The sequence below is a fragment of the Oncorhynchus masou genome, unplaced genomic scaffold (assembly GCF_036934945.1).
Source record: "Oncorhynchus masou masou isolate Uvic2021 unplaced genomic scaffold, UVic_Omas_1.1 unplaced_scaffold_55___fragment_4___debris, whole genome shotgun sequence".
NCBI classification, from domain to species: Eukaryota; Metazoa; Chordata; class Actinopteri; order Salmoniformes; family Salmonidae; genus Oncorhynchus; species Oncorhynchus masou.
Window position 1 is genome coordinate 34030 of NW_027016729.1, and position 15971 is coordinate 50000.

Below are 15971 nucleotides of genomic sequence, written 5' to 3' on the forward strand. Positions count from 1 at the left end.
CATTACATGGTCAGACTCAAGAAACAGATGCAGCACAGAGCTGATCAAAATTGAACTTCAGGGCCCTCCTGGGAGGCGCAGTGGTTACGCTGTACCACCAGAGACTCTGGGTTCACGCCCAGGCTCTGTCGCGACCGGGAGGTCCATGGGGCGACGCACAATTGGCCTAGCGTCGTCCGGGTTAGGGAGGGCTTGGCCAGTAGGGATATCCTTGTCTCATCGCGCACCAGCAACTCCTGTGGCGGGCTGGGCGCAGTGCGCGCTAACCAAGGTTGCTAGGTGCACGGTGTTTCCTCTGACACATTGGTGCTGCTGGCTTCCAGGTTGGACGTGCGCAGTGCAGCTTGGTTGGGTTGTGTATCAGAGGACGCATGACTCTCAACCTTCGTCTCTCCCGAGCGGGAGTTGTAGCGATGAGACAAGATAGTAGCAACTAAGAATTGGAAACCACGAAAAATGGGGTAATTTATTTATTTTTTTTATAAAAAAATGAACTTCAAATATCTGTGAACTGTAAGGACTTCTCTCTGGCAATGCAAAAGGACAGCTTGAAACTGTCAAGAGCAGTAAAAAATATTAATGGGAAAAGTAGACTTGGTGAGTGACTCAAGCCCCTCTTCCTCTTGCACTTGAAATGTATATATATATTTTGCTGTAAAGGTCAACATTTTGATTTCTTTGATAATTTATTTTGAGGTTTATTCACATAGTTTTACATGATGATACAGTTTTAGTAAAGCTATAGACTAAATGGAATATATAAATGTTTTGCCTTTCCAATTGAATAAGAATATACACTGTATATTCATTCATTCATCCATTCATTCATTCATTCATTCATTCACACAACACCATACCCACACCGCTGTGGCACCGTGCACTGGCACGCCACCTCTTGTCCCTTATTTGGTCGAGAGAATGTTGGCAACCCTGACAGCATATTTCTCTCAAAGAATATTGAACCAATTAAAAGTGCAATGTCAAATCAAATTCAAACATGATTTAAATTGCATTTAAATATGCATTCGCTATAATACTCTTGCATGTTCTGATGGGACAGGACGCTTGTTACTTTTAAGTAAGGTTACTGGTTAGTTTTAGTCACAATTTATTACTTTGGGTTGAGAGTGTAGTGTGCACTCAAACCAGCGGTGGCAGCGATACGCCAAGTAGGCGTCCATCTGCCAGAAAGACGGAGACAAAGGAATTACCAGAGACGTCAACGGTGGGGCTTTTTGAATCGAGATTCCCTAAAAACGCGTCACTTCGATAAGGATACGGCTTACGCAGCAGGTTGAGAATGAACATTGTAGGTTAGGAAAATTAGGTTAAGGTTAGGAAAAGGGTCATCGCTGACCGGACTGTTCGTCAATATGTGGTGGATGGTGCATCACAGGCACAAACTGCATAGCGCTGCAAAGCTGAGAGTCTACTGCAGCCATAGGAAGTCTCATCATTCTATATCAAATTTAATTTTAAAAACACAATTTGAAGATGTGATACAAAACCACTTTGTGTTCTTCACAGGGGGATAGAGACATCAATGAATGAGAGCAGTGCACCAGGAAATTTGTCAGATTTTCCAACCACTAGTTTTATACCAAATTATTACAGTAAATTAGGCAGCTGAAATCTCATAGCATATCAATTGTAATTTTTCATGAATTGGTTGTTCATAGCGAATGAAATTAGAATATAAAATATATTTATGATAAAAAAAATTCATACTATTTACTATAGCAATGCGTGCTAGTGCAAAAAGTTAATAGAAATATTAAATACCCCCCAAAAGCAACAAAACCGCTTTCTAACAGTATAAGGCATTACATTTACATTTAAGTCATTTAGCAGACGCTCTTATCCAGAGCGACTTACAAATTGGTGAATTCACCTTCTGACATCCAGTGGAGCAGCCACTTTACAATAGTGCATCTAAATCATTTAAGGGGGGGTGAGAAGGATTACTTATCCTATCCTAGGTATTCCTTGAAGAGGTGGGGTTTCAGGTGTCTCCGGAAGGTGGTGATTGACTCCGCTGTCCTGGCGTCGTGAGGGAGTTTGTTCCACCATTGGGGGGCCAGAGCAGCGAACAGTTTTGACTGGGCTGAGCGGGAACTGTACTTCCTCAGTGGTAGGGAGGCGAGCAGGCCAGAGGTGGATGAACGCAGTGCCCTTGTTTGGGTGTAGGGCCTGATCAGAGCCTGGAGGTACTGCGGTGCCGTTCCCCTCACAGCTCCGTAGGCAAGCACCATGGTCTTGTAGCGGATGCGAGCTTCAACTGGAAGCCAGTGGAGAGAGCGGAGGAGCGGGGTGACGTGAGAGAACTTGGGAAGGTTGAACACCAGACGGGCTGCGGCGTTCTGGATGAGTTGTAGGGGTTTAATGGCACAGGCAGGGAGCCCAGCCAACAGCGAGTTGCAGTAATCCAGACGAGAGATGACAAGTGCCTGGATTAGGACCTGCGCCGCTTCCTGTGTGAGGCAGGGTCGTACTCTGCGGATGTTGTAGAGCATGAACCTACAGGAACGGGCCACCGCCATGATGTTGGTTGAGAATGACAGGGTGTTGTCCAGGATCACGCCAAGGTTCTTAGCACTCTGGGAGGAGGACACAATGGAGTTGTCAACCGTGATGGCGAGATCATGGAACGGGCAGTCCTTCCCTGGGAGGAAGAGCAGCTCCGTCTTGCTGAGGTTCAGCTTGAGGTGGTGATCCGTCATCCACACTGATATGTCTGCCAGACATGCAGAGATGCGATTCGCCACCTGGTCATCAGAAGGGGGAAAGGAGAAGATTAATTGTGTGTCGTCTGCATAGCAATGATAGGAGAGACCATGTGAGGTTATGACAGAGCCAAGTGACTTGGTGTATAGCGAGAATAGGAGAGGGCCTAGAACAGAGCCCTGGGGGACACCAGTGGTGAGAGCGCGTGGCGAGGAGACAGATTCTCGCCACGCCACCTGGTAGGAGCGACCTGTCAGGTAGGACGCAATCCAAGCGTGGGCCGCATCGGAGATGCCCAACTCGGAGAGGGTGGAGAGGAGGATCTGATGGTTCACAGTATCGAAAGCAGCCGATAGGTCTAGAAGGATGAGAGCAGAGGAGAGAGAGTTAGCTTTAGCAGTGCGGAGCGCCTCCGTGATACAGAGAAGAGCAGTCTCAGTTGAATGACTAGTCTTGAAACCTGACTGATTTGGATCAAGAAGGTCATTCTGAGAGAGATAGCAGGAGAGCTGGCCAAGGACGGCACGTTCAAGAGTTTTGGAGAGAAAAGAAAGAAGGGATACTGGTCTGTAGTTGTTGACATCGGAGGGATCGAGTGTAGGTTTTTTCAGAAGGGGTGCAACTCTCGCTCTCTTGAAGACGGAAGGGACGTAGCCAGCGGTCAGGGATGAGTTGATGAGCGAGGTGAGGTAAGGGAGAAGGTCTCCGGAAATGGTCTGGAGAAGAGAGGAGGGGATAGGGTCATGCGGGCAGGTTGTTGGGCGGCCGGCCGTCACAAGAAGCGAGATTTCATCTGGAGAGAGAGGGGAGAAAGAGGTCAGAGCACAGGGTAGGGCAGTGTGAGCAGAACCAGCGGTGTCGTTTGACTTAGCAAACGAGGATCTGATGTCGTCGACCTTCTTTTCAAAATGGTTGACGAAGTCATCTGCAGAGAGGGAGGAGGGGGGGGGGAGGAGGATTCAGGAGGGAGGAGAAGGTGGCAAAGAGCTTCCTAGGGTTAGAGGCAGATGCTTGGAATTTAGAGTGGTAGAAAGTGGCTTTAGCAGCAGAGACAGAGGAGGAAAATGTAGAGAGGAGGGAGTGAAAGGATGCCAGGTCCGCAGGAGGCGAGTTTTCCTCCATTTCCGCTCGGCTGCCCGGAGCTCTGTTCTGTGAGCTCGCAATGAGTCGTCGAGCCACGGAGCGGGAGGGGAGGACCGAGCCGGCCTGGAGGATAGGGGACATAGAGAGTCAAAGGATGCAGAAAGGGAAGAGAGGAGGGTTGATGAGGCAGAATCAGGAGATAGGTTGGAGAAGGTATGAGCAGAGGGAAGAGATGATAGGATGGAAGAGGAGAGAGTAGCGGGGGAGAGAGAGCGAAGGTTGGGACGGCGCGATACCATCCGAGTAGGGGCAGTGTGGGAAGTGTTGGATGAGAGCGAGAGGGAAAAGGATACAAGGTAGTGGTCGGAGACTTGGAGGGGAGTTGCAATGAGGTTAGTGGAAGAACAGCATCTAGTAAAGATGAGGTGAGCGTATTGCCTGCCTTGTGAGTAGGGGGAAGGTGAGAGGGTGAGGTCAAAAGAGGAGAGGAGTGGAAAGAAGGAGGCAGAGAGGAATGAGTCAAAGGTAGACGTGGGGAGGTTAAAGTCGCCCAGGACTGTGAGAGGTGAGCCGTCCTCAGGAAAGGAGCTTATCAAGGCATCAAGCTCATTGATGAACTCTCCGAGGGAACCTGGAGGGCGATAAATGATAAGGATGTTAAGCTTGAAAGGGCTGGTAACTGTGACAGCATGGAATTCAAAGGAGGCGATAGACAGATGGGTAAGGGGAGAAAGAGAGAATGACCACTTGGGAGAGATGAGGATCCCGGTGCCACCACCCCGCTGACCAGAAGCTCTCGGGGTGTGCGAGAACACGTGGGCGGACGAAGAGAGGGCAGTAGGAGTAGCAGTGTTATCTGTGGTGATCCATGTTTCCGTCAGTGCCAAGAAGTCGAGGGACTGGAGGGAGGCATAGGCTAAGATGAACTCTGCCTTGTTGGCCGCTGATCGGCAGTTCCAGAGGCTACCGGAGACCTGGAACTCCACGTGGGTCGTGCGCGCTGGGACCACCAGATTAGGGTGGCCGCGGCCACGCGGTGTGGATCGTTTGTATGGTCTGTGCAGAGAGGAGAGAACAGGGATAGATAGACACATAGTTGACAGGCTACAGAAGAGGCTACGCTAATGCAAAGGAGATTTAGGCATTACTAGGTACTGTTCATGGTCCTCTCATTAAGATATGTTTAATACAACCACCCACTTCACATTAACACTCAACAGGTTAACTAGCATAAATTCACCATAATTTACTGTATTTAATCTGCCTATAAACTTTGCATGCTTTTCCACCTTGTGCTGGCTGTACAACATAACAAACCATCGCGTGACTCCAAGTTTACTTCGATATGACTGTTATTATAGCAATATTTGCACTTTAATGCGTTTCCACTACAATTGTCGCATAATTTATTTCACAGACCACCAAAATTATCCACCCTTGTGTAGTGTATTTTGTTTTGTCGACATTGGGAAATTTTACTGACAAATTTGCCGCCGTTTCCATCAGGCCTATCATGAGTTTCTTTATGCGTCAGGTAATTCATCCCCATGAAATGGTTGGATGGAAACCCGGTTATAGAGAGAAAGATGTCGATGTCATCAATAGTAAATATTTTTTAAATTATTTATTTAACTTAACATTTACCTGGAAATTAAGTCAATTTAAGCAGAAAAGCTACACACAAAAATGATACAACAATAATGTCACATGCAATTAATGTTACAGCAATATCAATAAAACAAAGTATAGTTTAAAATCAGTTTGTCATCTAAAGAATTCGGTGAAGGATGCTAGTTTATATAACACAATTGTACACTGATGGGTGTTGATGTTAAAAAGTAGCATATATGCACAGCAATCAATACTCAGTTTATTTTAAAGATTCTTGTCACACGAAATGCATACTCAATCAAAATACATTCCTCCCAGTGCACCAGATAACATATTTAGGCCTCTACATGGACACTAAATTATACGACAACAATGTCAAAAATATAGAAATTAGGAACTTTATTTCAATCTTAAACTGCAGGGCTCACTAACTAATCTCTTAATACTTGTTTTTTTTTTGATTTGCATGTTGTTGGAGGTCCCAGAGGTAGTCGTTGGCGAAGTTCATAATCTGAGTCATGGCGTTCAGTATCAGGATATCCATGTTGTTATCCATCTTCCCCTCCTCGTGGTAGTTCTTCACCGGCAGGATGCAGTTCATGGGAAGGCCTAGCTCATTACTGCAGATCTGCATCTGAAAAACGTTGGAGACAAAAAGGGCTGGATCAGTTTTGCTTGAGTGATGATCATTGAATCATGTCAGCACAACCAAGATTTAATGGCTGACTACATTGCAGACATTCCGTCAACCGATGGTTGCGTGCCACGTCATCAACTGTGCAGTTGAGCATCAGATTGCCTCATCATGTTATATGATTAGCTGACATGTTAAACACTTGTCCAGGCAATGTGAAATTTGTTCAGGTCTGAGGTCATGTGATTTACCTTCTCTTTGATCACCTTGCTGTAGAAGATTTTCTTCACATCCTCGTTCACCAGCTCACAAGCCTTGTCTGGCATGGTCATGACAACAACTTGAGGAATTTCTGCAATAGAAATGAATATTTAATGAATAGAAGGACTAGCATAAGTAACACTGTATCATATAATAGTGAAAAGTCAAGAGCTACAGCTGAAAGGTGACAACTGATAGCCAGCCATAGTTGTAGTTTCTATTGAGAAACAGAGTTTAAAGAGCTTACTTACTCAGTCTGCTGGCTTCTGCCCTGATGTTCTTCATCTTGGCTATGACATCATCTGACATGCGAGAGATTTTGTCCGCTGACACAATACTCACCAAGCAGTGAGTTTTGTCACTTAAGCTGGGATTCTGAATGAATTCCTTTTTTTGGTCCGATAATGGGTGGAAAGGATTGAACTGACCAAGAAAATATAAGATTTGTTAGTGTGTGTGTGTGTGTGTGTGTGTGTGTGTGTGTGTGTGTGTGTGTTTGACTTTTGCATTACCTCATAGCCCTCTGGTAGATGGCCCTTCAGAGCATTGATGATGTCATCAGGGTGCAACCCATTTTTGTTTTGTTCCAGACCCATGACATCATTGAATGCAAAGGGAAGACGTTTTTCACCTGAACGGCCTTGAATGTAGTGTGTGTCGTACTGAAAATCAATGGTTTATTTAATAACATTTGTATGGAAAGGATAAATACTCTCACACGCAGAAACATGAAAAGCATCCCAAAACTGAGGCTCAGAATCAACAAATATATACACTGAGTGCCCAAAACATTAGGAACACCTGATCTTTCAACCAAACTCTACCTACAGTACATATACATATTACCTCAATTACCTCAATGCCAAGAGTGTGCAAAGCTGACATCAAGGCAAAGGGTGGCTACTTTGAAGAATCTCAAAAATAAAATATATTTTGATTTGTTTAACACTTGATTACTACATGATTCCATATGTGTTATTTCATCATTTTGATGTCTTCACCATTATTCTACAATGTAGAAAAAAGTAAAAATAAAGAAAAACCCTTGAACGAGCTGGTGTGTCCAACCTTTTGACTGGTACTGTAAGTATTCAGACCCTTTACTAAGACCCTTTATATATAATTGATTTAGGGCACAATGCCCCAAAATGTGCAGAAGGTGCATAAAGTAAAAATGCAAGACCAACGTTTTGGTTTTTAACTCAAAGGATATACAGTGCCTTGCGAAAGTGTTCGGCCCCCTTGAACTTTGCAACCCTTTGCCACATTTCAGGCTTCAAACATAAAGATATAAAACTGTATTTTTTGTGAAGAATCAAGAACAAGTGGGACACAATCATGAAGTGGAACGACATTTATTGGATATTTCAAACTTTTTTAACAAATCAAAAACTGAAAAATTGGGCGTGCAAAATTATTCAGTCCCTTTACTTTCAGTGCAGCAAACTCTCTCCAGAAGTTCAGTGAGGATCTCTGAATGATCCAATGTTGACCTAAATGACTAATGATGATAAATACAATCCACCTGTGTGTAATCAAGTCTCCGTATAAATGCACCTGCACTGTGATAGTCTCAGAGGTCCATTAAAAGCGCAGAGAGCATCATGAAGAACAAGGAACACACCAGGCAGGTCCGAGATACTGTTGTGAAGAAGTTTAAAGCCGGATTTGGATACAAAAAGATTTCCCAAGCTTTAAACATCCCATGGAGCACTGTGCAAGCGATAATATTGAAATGGAAGGAGTATCAGACCACTGCAAATCTACCAAGACCTGGCCGTCCCTCTAAACTTTCAGCTCATACAAGGAGAAGACTGATCAGAGATGCAGCCAAGAGGCCCATGATCACTCTGGATGAACTGCAGAGATCTACAGCTGAGGTGGGAGACTCTGTCCATAGGTCAACAATCAGTCGTATATTGCACAAATCTGGCCTTTATGGAAGAGTGGCAAGAAGAAAGCCATTTCTTAAAGATATCCATAAAAAGTGTTGTTTAAAGTTTGCCACAAGCCACCTGGGAGACACACCAAACATGTGGAAGAAGGTGCTCTGCTCAGATGAAACCAAAATTGAACTTTTTGGCAACAATGCAAAACGTTATGTTTGGCGTAAAAGCAACGCAGCTCATCACCCTGAACACACCATCCCCACTGTCAAACATGGTGATGGCAGCATCATGGTTTGGGCCTGCTTTTCTTCAGCAGGGACAGGGAAGATGGTTAAAATTGATGGGAAGATGGATGGAGCCAAATACAGGACCATTCTGGAAAAAAACCTGATGGAGTCTGCAAAAGACCTGAAACTGGGATGGAGATTTGTCTTCCAACAAGACAATGATCCAAAACATAAAGCAAAATCTACAATGGAATGGTTCAAAAATAAACATATCCAGGTATTAGAATGGCCAAGTCAAAGTCCAGACCTGAATCCAATCGAGAATCTGTGGAAAGAACTGAAAACTGCTGTTCACAAATGCTCTCCATCCAACCTCACTGAGCTCCAGCTGTTTTGCAAGGAGGAATGGGAAAAAATGTCAGTCTCTCGATGAGCAAAACTGATAGAGACATACCCCAAGCGACTTACAGCTGTAATCGCAGCAAAAGGTGGCGCTACAAAGTATTAACTTAAGGGGGCTGAATAATTTTGCACGGCCAATTTTTCAGTTTTCGATTTGTTAAAAAAGTTTGAAATATCCAATAAATGTCATTCCACTTCATGATTGTGTCCCACTTGTTGTTGATTCTTCACAAAAAAATACAGTTTTATATCTTTATGTTTGAAGCCTGAAATGTGGCAAAAGGTCGCAAAGTTCAAGGGGGCCGAATACTTTCACAAGGCGCTGTAACGATACAGTAGAATACATATTAAAAACTGGGTGGTTCGAGCCCTGAATACTGATTGGCTGACAGCTGTGGTATATCAGACCATATACCACGGGTATGACAAAACATTTATTTTTACTGTTCTAATTATGTTTCTAACCAGTTTATAATAGCAATAAGGCACCTCGGGGGTTAGTGATATATGGCCCTTATACCACGGATAAGTGCTGTGTCCAGGCACTCCGCGATGCGTCGTGCATAAGAACAGCCTTAAGCCATGGTATATTGATCATATATCATACCTCCTTCGGCCTTATTGCTTAAATATAACATTTCTACTGTGTACATTTCTTCTTTTTATTCTACTGTGTAGTTAAATCCTTTGCATTTATCTAGGCTTGATTATGTGATGTTATCAACTCATTTATGTTTTCTTTATAGACAGATTTGTGTGCTTTCATTTGCCTTGTCCATTTCCTTTATACACCTTTTCATATAAAAATGTGTAAATGATATACATTTGTCTCCATTTTTTATTTGAAGTTTCCAACTGTCTGAGTGTATTTATACTTTCCATGGTCCTAATTTTGCAAACCTACACCCCTGTGATTGACTACGTTTTGCATTTAAAACAGCGCAGACAACCTCTTTGTTCCTGTAAGTCCCTCTTCATGTCTCTGCCTGTTTGTAGCTCATGAAATACTGTGTCTTAGTGTACCAGGATATATTATATTATATTAGCCATATTCCATGCCTGCATTGTGTCTGTGTTAAACGTATTAGGCACTGCAGCTTACTGTCGTGGTGAAGCTTAAGCCAGAGGCAGCAGCTACCAGGGCACCACTTGTTGTCCGATTTTGGAAGACATTGTTGACTGAGTTGATGAAGCTGGACTTTCCTGCACCGACTGGTCCATATAGCAGGCATCTGAGCTGACCCACGTCAGGATCACTCAGTTTAAAGCTCCTCAGATTATCCACCATGTGGTCTCTCTCTCCTTTACTGTCAGAGACAATGAAGAGCCTGTTACTTCTTGTTTTGTTGACCTGGCCATTGTTTCCAAATGCTAACCTTTTCCCATTTGTGGCACAGATTCAATGCAAAACAGTTGCCATAGACTCCTTATAATTATATACAGCGAAATTGCATCAAGATAACACCAGGACTAAATTGATTAACTAGACTTGACTAGTTAAATAAAATGTAAAACAAACAAAACAAAAAAAACATTCGTTTTACTTTCTTTCATCCTCCATATTTGTTCAATCGGTACAGTACTTACCTCCAAAGTGTTTCCCTCCATTCTCTGTCAAATTCTGTGTGACACACATAGAACACATCTAGATTAAAATCACTAAACTATTGTTTTCCACATTCCAGTACCCACCATCTCTTACTTTCAAATGTTGATTACAATGACACATAGATATAATGGAAACTTACTCATTAATTAACTAAGCAAGTCAGTTAAGAACAAGTTCTTATTTACAATAACCCACTGCTCCCCAGTAGGACATTAACTCTCTTGCTCAGGGGTAGAATGACAGTTTTTTAGCTTGTCAGCTCAAGGGTTTGATCCAGCAACCTTTCAGTTACTGGCCCAACACTTTAACCACTAAGCTACCTGCCACCCCTACAGGGCATGTACTATATAAGTAAAGCCTTGGGGCTGTGGTCAATGCATGCGCTAAAACTGTGTCTGCAGGTTCCCAGAAAAAAAGTAAAAAGAATTGGGACCAATGCACTGTGCTTGAACAGAATTTGCACTCACACCTGATATTCACTATCAGGTGTTGACTGTATTTTACAGATATGTCATATCTCTCTTACCCTTCTTTGGTGGGTGTGATGGTGTCGGTGCTGGCCTTGATTCTTCTCCACCCATGTTTGCTTTTCTAAGAGGGAATGTAACAGGGTTGGGGTCAATTCCAAATTGACCCCAACCAACCCCAATCAAGTTATTGAATTGGAATGAGACTGTTTGGACTTGAAATGTTGTACAATTCCAATTCATCTGTAGAATTGAATTAAATTGGAATTCAGTATTTTTACATTTCCCAGTTAATGGAATGTATCAAACATTGACTGCAGGATTTGTTTTAAATACTTTCAACTTGTATTTTTATAGTTCCAGTATAGGTAGGCTGTTGGATTAGTCACATGATCAGCCTTAAAGCCTGATGGAATTTAATTTTGTATTTGTGGAATTGTTGTGACCTAATATAGAATTGGGAATTGAATTCTTGTAATTTACCTAACATTGGAATGGAGAGGAATTTAATTATTTCTGAATTTAAAGACTGACCTGGAATTTGAATTGAATTAAATAGAATTTACAGAGATTTAATTAGTGGAATTAGAGGCTCAGTGCAGTCAACTTTATTGTGCTGTGTTATATATATATATATATCCACACTATGAGGTTGGAATAATACGGTGAAATTGTGAAAATTATGATAATGTCCTTACAGTGGAAGGCCAGTTGAAATTTCAGCCTGTTTTGGTGGGATGAAGTATTGGCCTGCCCTAGTGACATCCCCAGGCGGGGGACCTTTTAAATTAGTTAGTAGGCCAATAACAAAGAGCGTTCCAAACCTCTCTGCCAATAACAGATAGTTTCACCTCCCCACTCAGACCACTCCCAGACAGACCTATCAACATTTCAGCTTGAGAAATTTTAATTGAAAACAATCATAGAAAGGTACTTGATTGTTAGCCAAAAATGATTTGACTGTGAGATACAAACGGCTGCATTGGACCTTTTAACTCAACCCTGGAACATAAAAATACTTTTTGGGTTGAATAGTATGTCATGTCTGCACTGCAGCTATCAGGGCTGGGTGGATACCAGTATTACAATATTTTTTTCCATGGCAAAAATGAAAATACGAAGCAGACCAAACTCTTTGGTCCTTTAAATACCTGCTGTATGTAAGATATTGTGTGCTATAGCTTGAAAAATAAACAGCAACATAAATGATGTTTGTTTCCAACATTAGGGCTGTTTTCCTAAAGAAGTTTAATCCAAAGCATATTAATACCCATGATTTTGGAATTAAATGTTTGACGAGTAGGTGTCCACAAAGATCGGAAACTGTTGCAAATGATGCCAAATGCAATAAAAATTTTACCTTTATTTAACCAGGCAAGTCAGTTAAGAACAAATTCTTATTTTCAAGGACGGCCTGGGAACAGTGGGTAAACTGCCTGTTCAGGGGCAGAACGACAGATTTGTACCTTGTCAGCTCGGGGGTTTGAACTGGCAACCGGTTACTAGTCCAACGCTCTAACCACTAGGCTACCCTGCCACCCCGATAATACAATCAGTACATGTACAACATATGTGGAACTGTCCTTTAACTGCACTCAAAATGATTTATATTGCTTTTTATATTAGATTTTCCCTTTTAAAATGCAAATATTGTACTGTATATCGATCAGGTCCTCTACCAATTTTTCCTATCATCAGAATAAATTGTTTATAAAAGATAATATAAAAATGTATTACAAAAATGTGAATAGACCTACCTTGTTGGTACTAGTTCCTCCTGAGACTGAGACTCTGTTGTTCTGAAAAAAGGATTTCACCAGCACCTATGTATACTTGCACAATAGAAAGTGAAATTCAGGTGAGGAGTACTGTCTAGCTCTCCTATTTCTCTAGTTATTTCTTGTAAATGGGGCCATTATAGTAATAGAGGGACCATAGTTTTACTTTCAATATAACTCTTTCACTTTTATTTTACAAATAAGAGCATCAGGTGGTTATGTGGTTTAGACAGCAAGACAAACGCCAAGCTATTATAGTCTTCTAAACCAATTACATTTCTATGAAGTCAGACCATTTATGAACACAATTGTTCATATTTTATCAATGACATTACAAGTGAGAGAAGGTCAGTGAACTATTAACAAATATTTGCAGTATTATATTATGCAAACTGCTGTCATATGCTTATGTTTCTCATCATACCTGTGTGGTTAATTTGTTCTGAAACTCCCAGTACCTATAGAGTTCATCCAGGCTACTTTAGAAATTCGCTTATGAGTTGAAATGGAACCAGAACCACCCATGTCCTCCGTCGTCCGTGAGCACTATGAGGTAGAATAGAGCTAGCAACCAGCATAGCAACCAGAATGGCAACCAGCACAGAGACAGACGCTTTGGTTCATTACGTAGGCCGGTCAGGATTTGACAGGTTCTAGCAACGGCACTAACAACATATGCTAATAGCTAATTGAATCCCGTTGTGACCCAGGGGTGGAAACCATTTGGCAGTGGACATTATTTGACAAGGCAGGCCCTGTTATAAATAATGTGAATATCATTTTTTGTATAAATATCCCACCCATTCAACTAGGACTATTCAAAATAAAGGGCAGGACCTTAGTTTTCTCTGTTCTCTAACCTGAACTTGCAGAGGCTGGCCAGTGAAGCAGAACGTGTCCAGTGAGACCATCCCTGGCACGACAGCATCAAGGTAACACTACTGGCCGCCTCGCTTCGCGTTCCTAGGAATCTATGCAGTATTTTGTTTTTTTACGTGTTATTTCTTACATTGGTACACAAGGTAATCGGGGAGCGAGTTTATTAGCAAGTGCATCGGTGATGTCGTACCCACAGCAACTATTAAAACATTCCCAAACCAGAAACCGTGGATTGATGGCAGAATTTGTGCGAAACTGAAAGCGCAAACCACTGCTTTTAACCAGGGCAAGGTGACCGGAAACATAAGCGAATACAAACAGTGTAGCTATTCCAATAAGAAAGAGTGTTCCAAACCTCTCTGCCAATAACAGATAGTTTCACCACCCCACTCAGACCACTCCCAGACAGACCTATCAACATTTCAGCTTGAGAAATTTTAATTGAAAACAATCACAGAAAGGTACTTGATTGTTAGCCAAAAATGATTTGACTGTGAGATACAAACGGCTGCATTGGACCTTTTAACTCAATCCTGGAACATAAAAATACTATTTTGGTTGAATAGTATGTCATGTCTGCACTGCAGCTATTAGGGCTGGGTGGATACTAGTATTACAATATTTTTTTCCATGGCAAAAATGAAAATACGAAGCAGACCAAACTCTTTGGTCCTTTAAATACCTGCTGTATGTAAGATATTGTGTGCTATAGCTTGAAAAATAAACAGCAACATAAATGATGTTTGTTTCCAACATTAGGGCTGTTTTCCTAAAGAAGTTTAATCCAAAGCATATTAATACCCATGATTTTGGAATTTAATGTTTGACGAGTAGGTGTCCACAAAGATCGGAAACTGTTGCAAATGATGCTAAATGCAATAATACAATCAGTACATGTACAACATATGTGGAACTGTCCTTTAACTGCACTCAAATTGATGTCTATTGTTTTTAAACTCTTTTTGAAGATCTACAATGAGAAAAGAAGGCAGTTCAGCCTAGTAAAGAATTCTCCTTATGAGATGGTGGAGAAGGTAGCTTCAGACATCGAGAAGCTACTGGCCAAGAAATGCAAAGCACTTGATGTAAGTCAGCAATTTGACTTCTATTTATTTCACAAAAAAACACTAACAGCCAGTTGGACGCACTGCCAAATTCTCTAAAACGATGTTGGAGGTGACTTATGGTAGAGAAATTAACATTCAATCCTCTGGCGACAGCTCTGGTGGACATTCCTGCAGTCAGCATGCCATTTGCAAGCTCCCTCAAAACTTATGGCATTGTGTGACAAACATCACATTTTAGAGTGGCATTTTGTTTCCCCCAGCACAAGGTGCACCTGTGTAATGATCATGCTGTTTAATCAGCTTTTTGATATGCCACACCTGTCAGGTGGATGGATTATCTTGGCAAAGGAGAAATGCTCACTAACAGGAATGTAAACACATTTGTGCACAAAATTTGAGAGAAATAAGCTTTTTGTGCATATGGAACATTTCTGTGATCTTTTATTTCAGCTCATGAAACATGGGACCAATACTTCACATGTTGCGTTTATATTTTTGTTCAGTATATTTAGGAACACAAAATGCCTCCCAAACCGGCTTTTCAGGTACTTGTGAAAGCAAAGACAGGTGGAAGTTACCATTCGATTTGTGTTTCAGTAAACATTTCTTTTTGTATAATTATTGTATAGTTTAATATATGTCTAGGAAACTGCCCCATAATGTAGAAGATGTATTGGAACAATAAAAGACAAGGTTACAGATTTCCTTTGTGCACAAAGGACAGCTTCTACAAACATTGCAGTATAGCAATGATTTATATTGCTTTTTATATTAGATTTTCCCTTTTGAAATGCAAATATTGTACTGTATATCGATCAGGTCCTCTACCAATTTTCCTATCATCAGAAGAAATTGTTTATAAAAGATAATATAAAAATGTATTACAAAAATGTGAATAGACCTACCTTGTTGGTACTAGTTCCTCCTAAGACTGAGACTCTGTTGTTCTGAAAAAAGGATTTCACCAGCACCTAGCTATACTTGCACAATAGAAAGTGAAATTCAGGTGAGGAGTACTGTCTAGCTCTCCTATTTCTCTAGCTATTTCTTGTAAATGGGGCCATTATAGTAATAGAGGGACCATAGTTTTACTTTCAATATAACTCTTTCACTTTTATTTTACAAATAAGAGCATCAGGTGGTTATGTGGTTTAGACAGCAAGACAAACGCCCAGCTATTATAGTCTTCTAAACCAATTACATTTCTATGAAGTCAGACCATTTATGAACACAATTGTTCATATTTTATCAATGACATTACAAGTGAGAGAAGGTCAGTGAACTATTAACAAATATTTGCAGTATTATATTATGCAAACTGCTGTCATATGCTTATGTTT

General features: G+C 41.5%; 1 protein-coding gene across 1 annotated transcript; it reads right to left on the reverse strand.

Annotated features, from left to right (window-relative positions):
• Positions 1–5655: 5655 nt before the first annotated feature.
• On the reverse strand, positions 5656–15790 carry LOC135539101 (interferon-induced protein 44-like). The gene is made up of 9 exons (XM_064964956.1): positions 15537–15790; positions 12665–12739; positions 10967–11031; positions 10419–10452; positions 9934–10138; positions 6826–6975; positions 6565–6736; positions 6304–6404; positions 5656–6052 (listed from the first exon to the last, which is right to left on the reverse strand). Exons 3-9 carry the CDS (start codon positions 11019–11021, stop codon positions 5858–5860), a joined length of 912 nt encoding a protein of 303 aa, XP_064821028.1. The 5' UTR covers positions 11022–11031; positions 12665–12739; positions 15537–15790; the 3' UTR covers positions 5656–5857.
• Positions 15791–15971: the final 181 nt, after the last annotated feature.

Bases quoted from the DNA above. Each gene is read 5' to 3' on its own strand.
- LOC135539101 (XM_064964956.1), bottom strand. From the start codon at position 11,021: ATGGGTGGAGAAGAATCAAGGCCAGCACCGACACCATCACACCCACCA. The intron at 6,976-9,933 runs GTAAGCTGCAGT...ATTGATTTTCAG, and splicing joins GCTTAAGCTTCACCACGACA to TACGACACACACTACATTCA. The intron at 6,405-6,564 runs GTAAGTAAGCTC...TTTCTATTGCAG, and splicing joins GGCAGAAGCCAGCAGACTGA to AAATTCCTCAAGTTGTTGTC.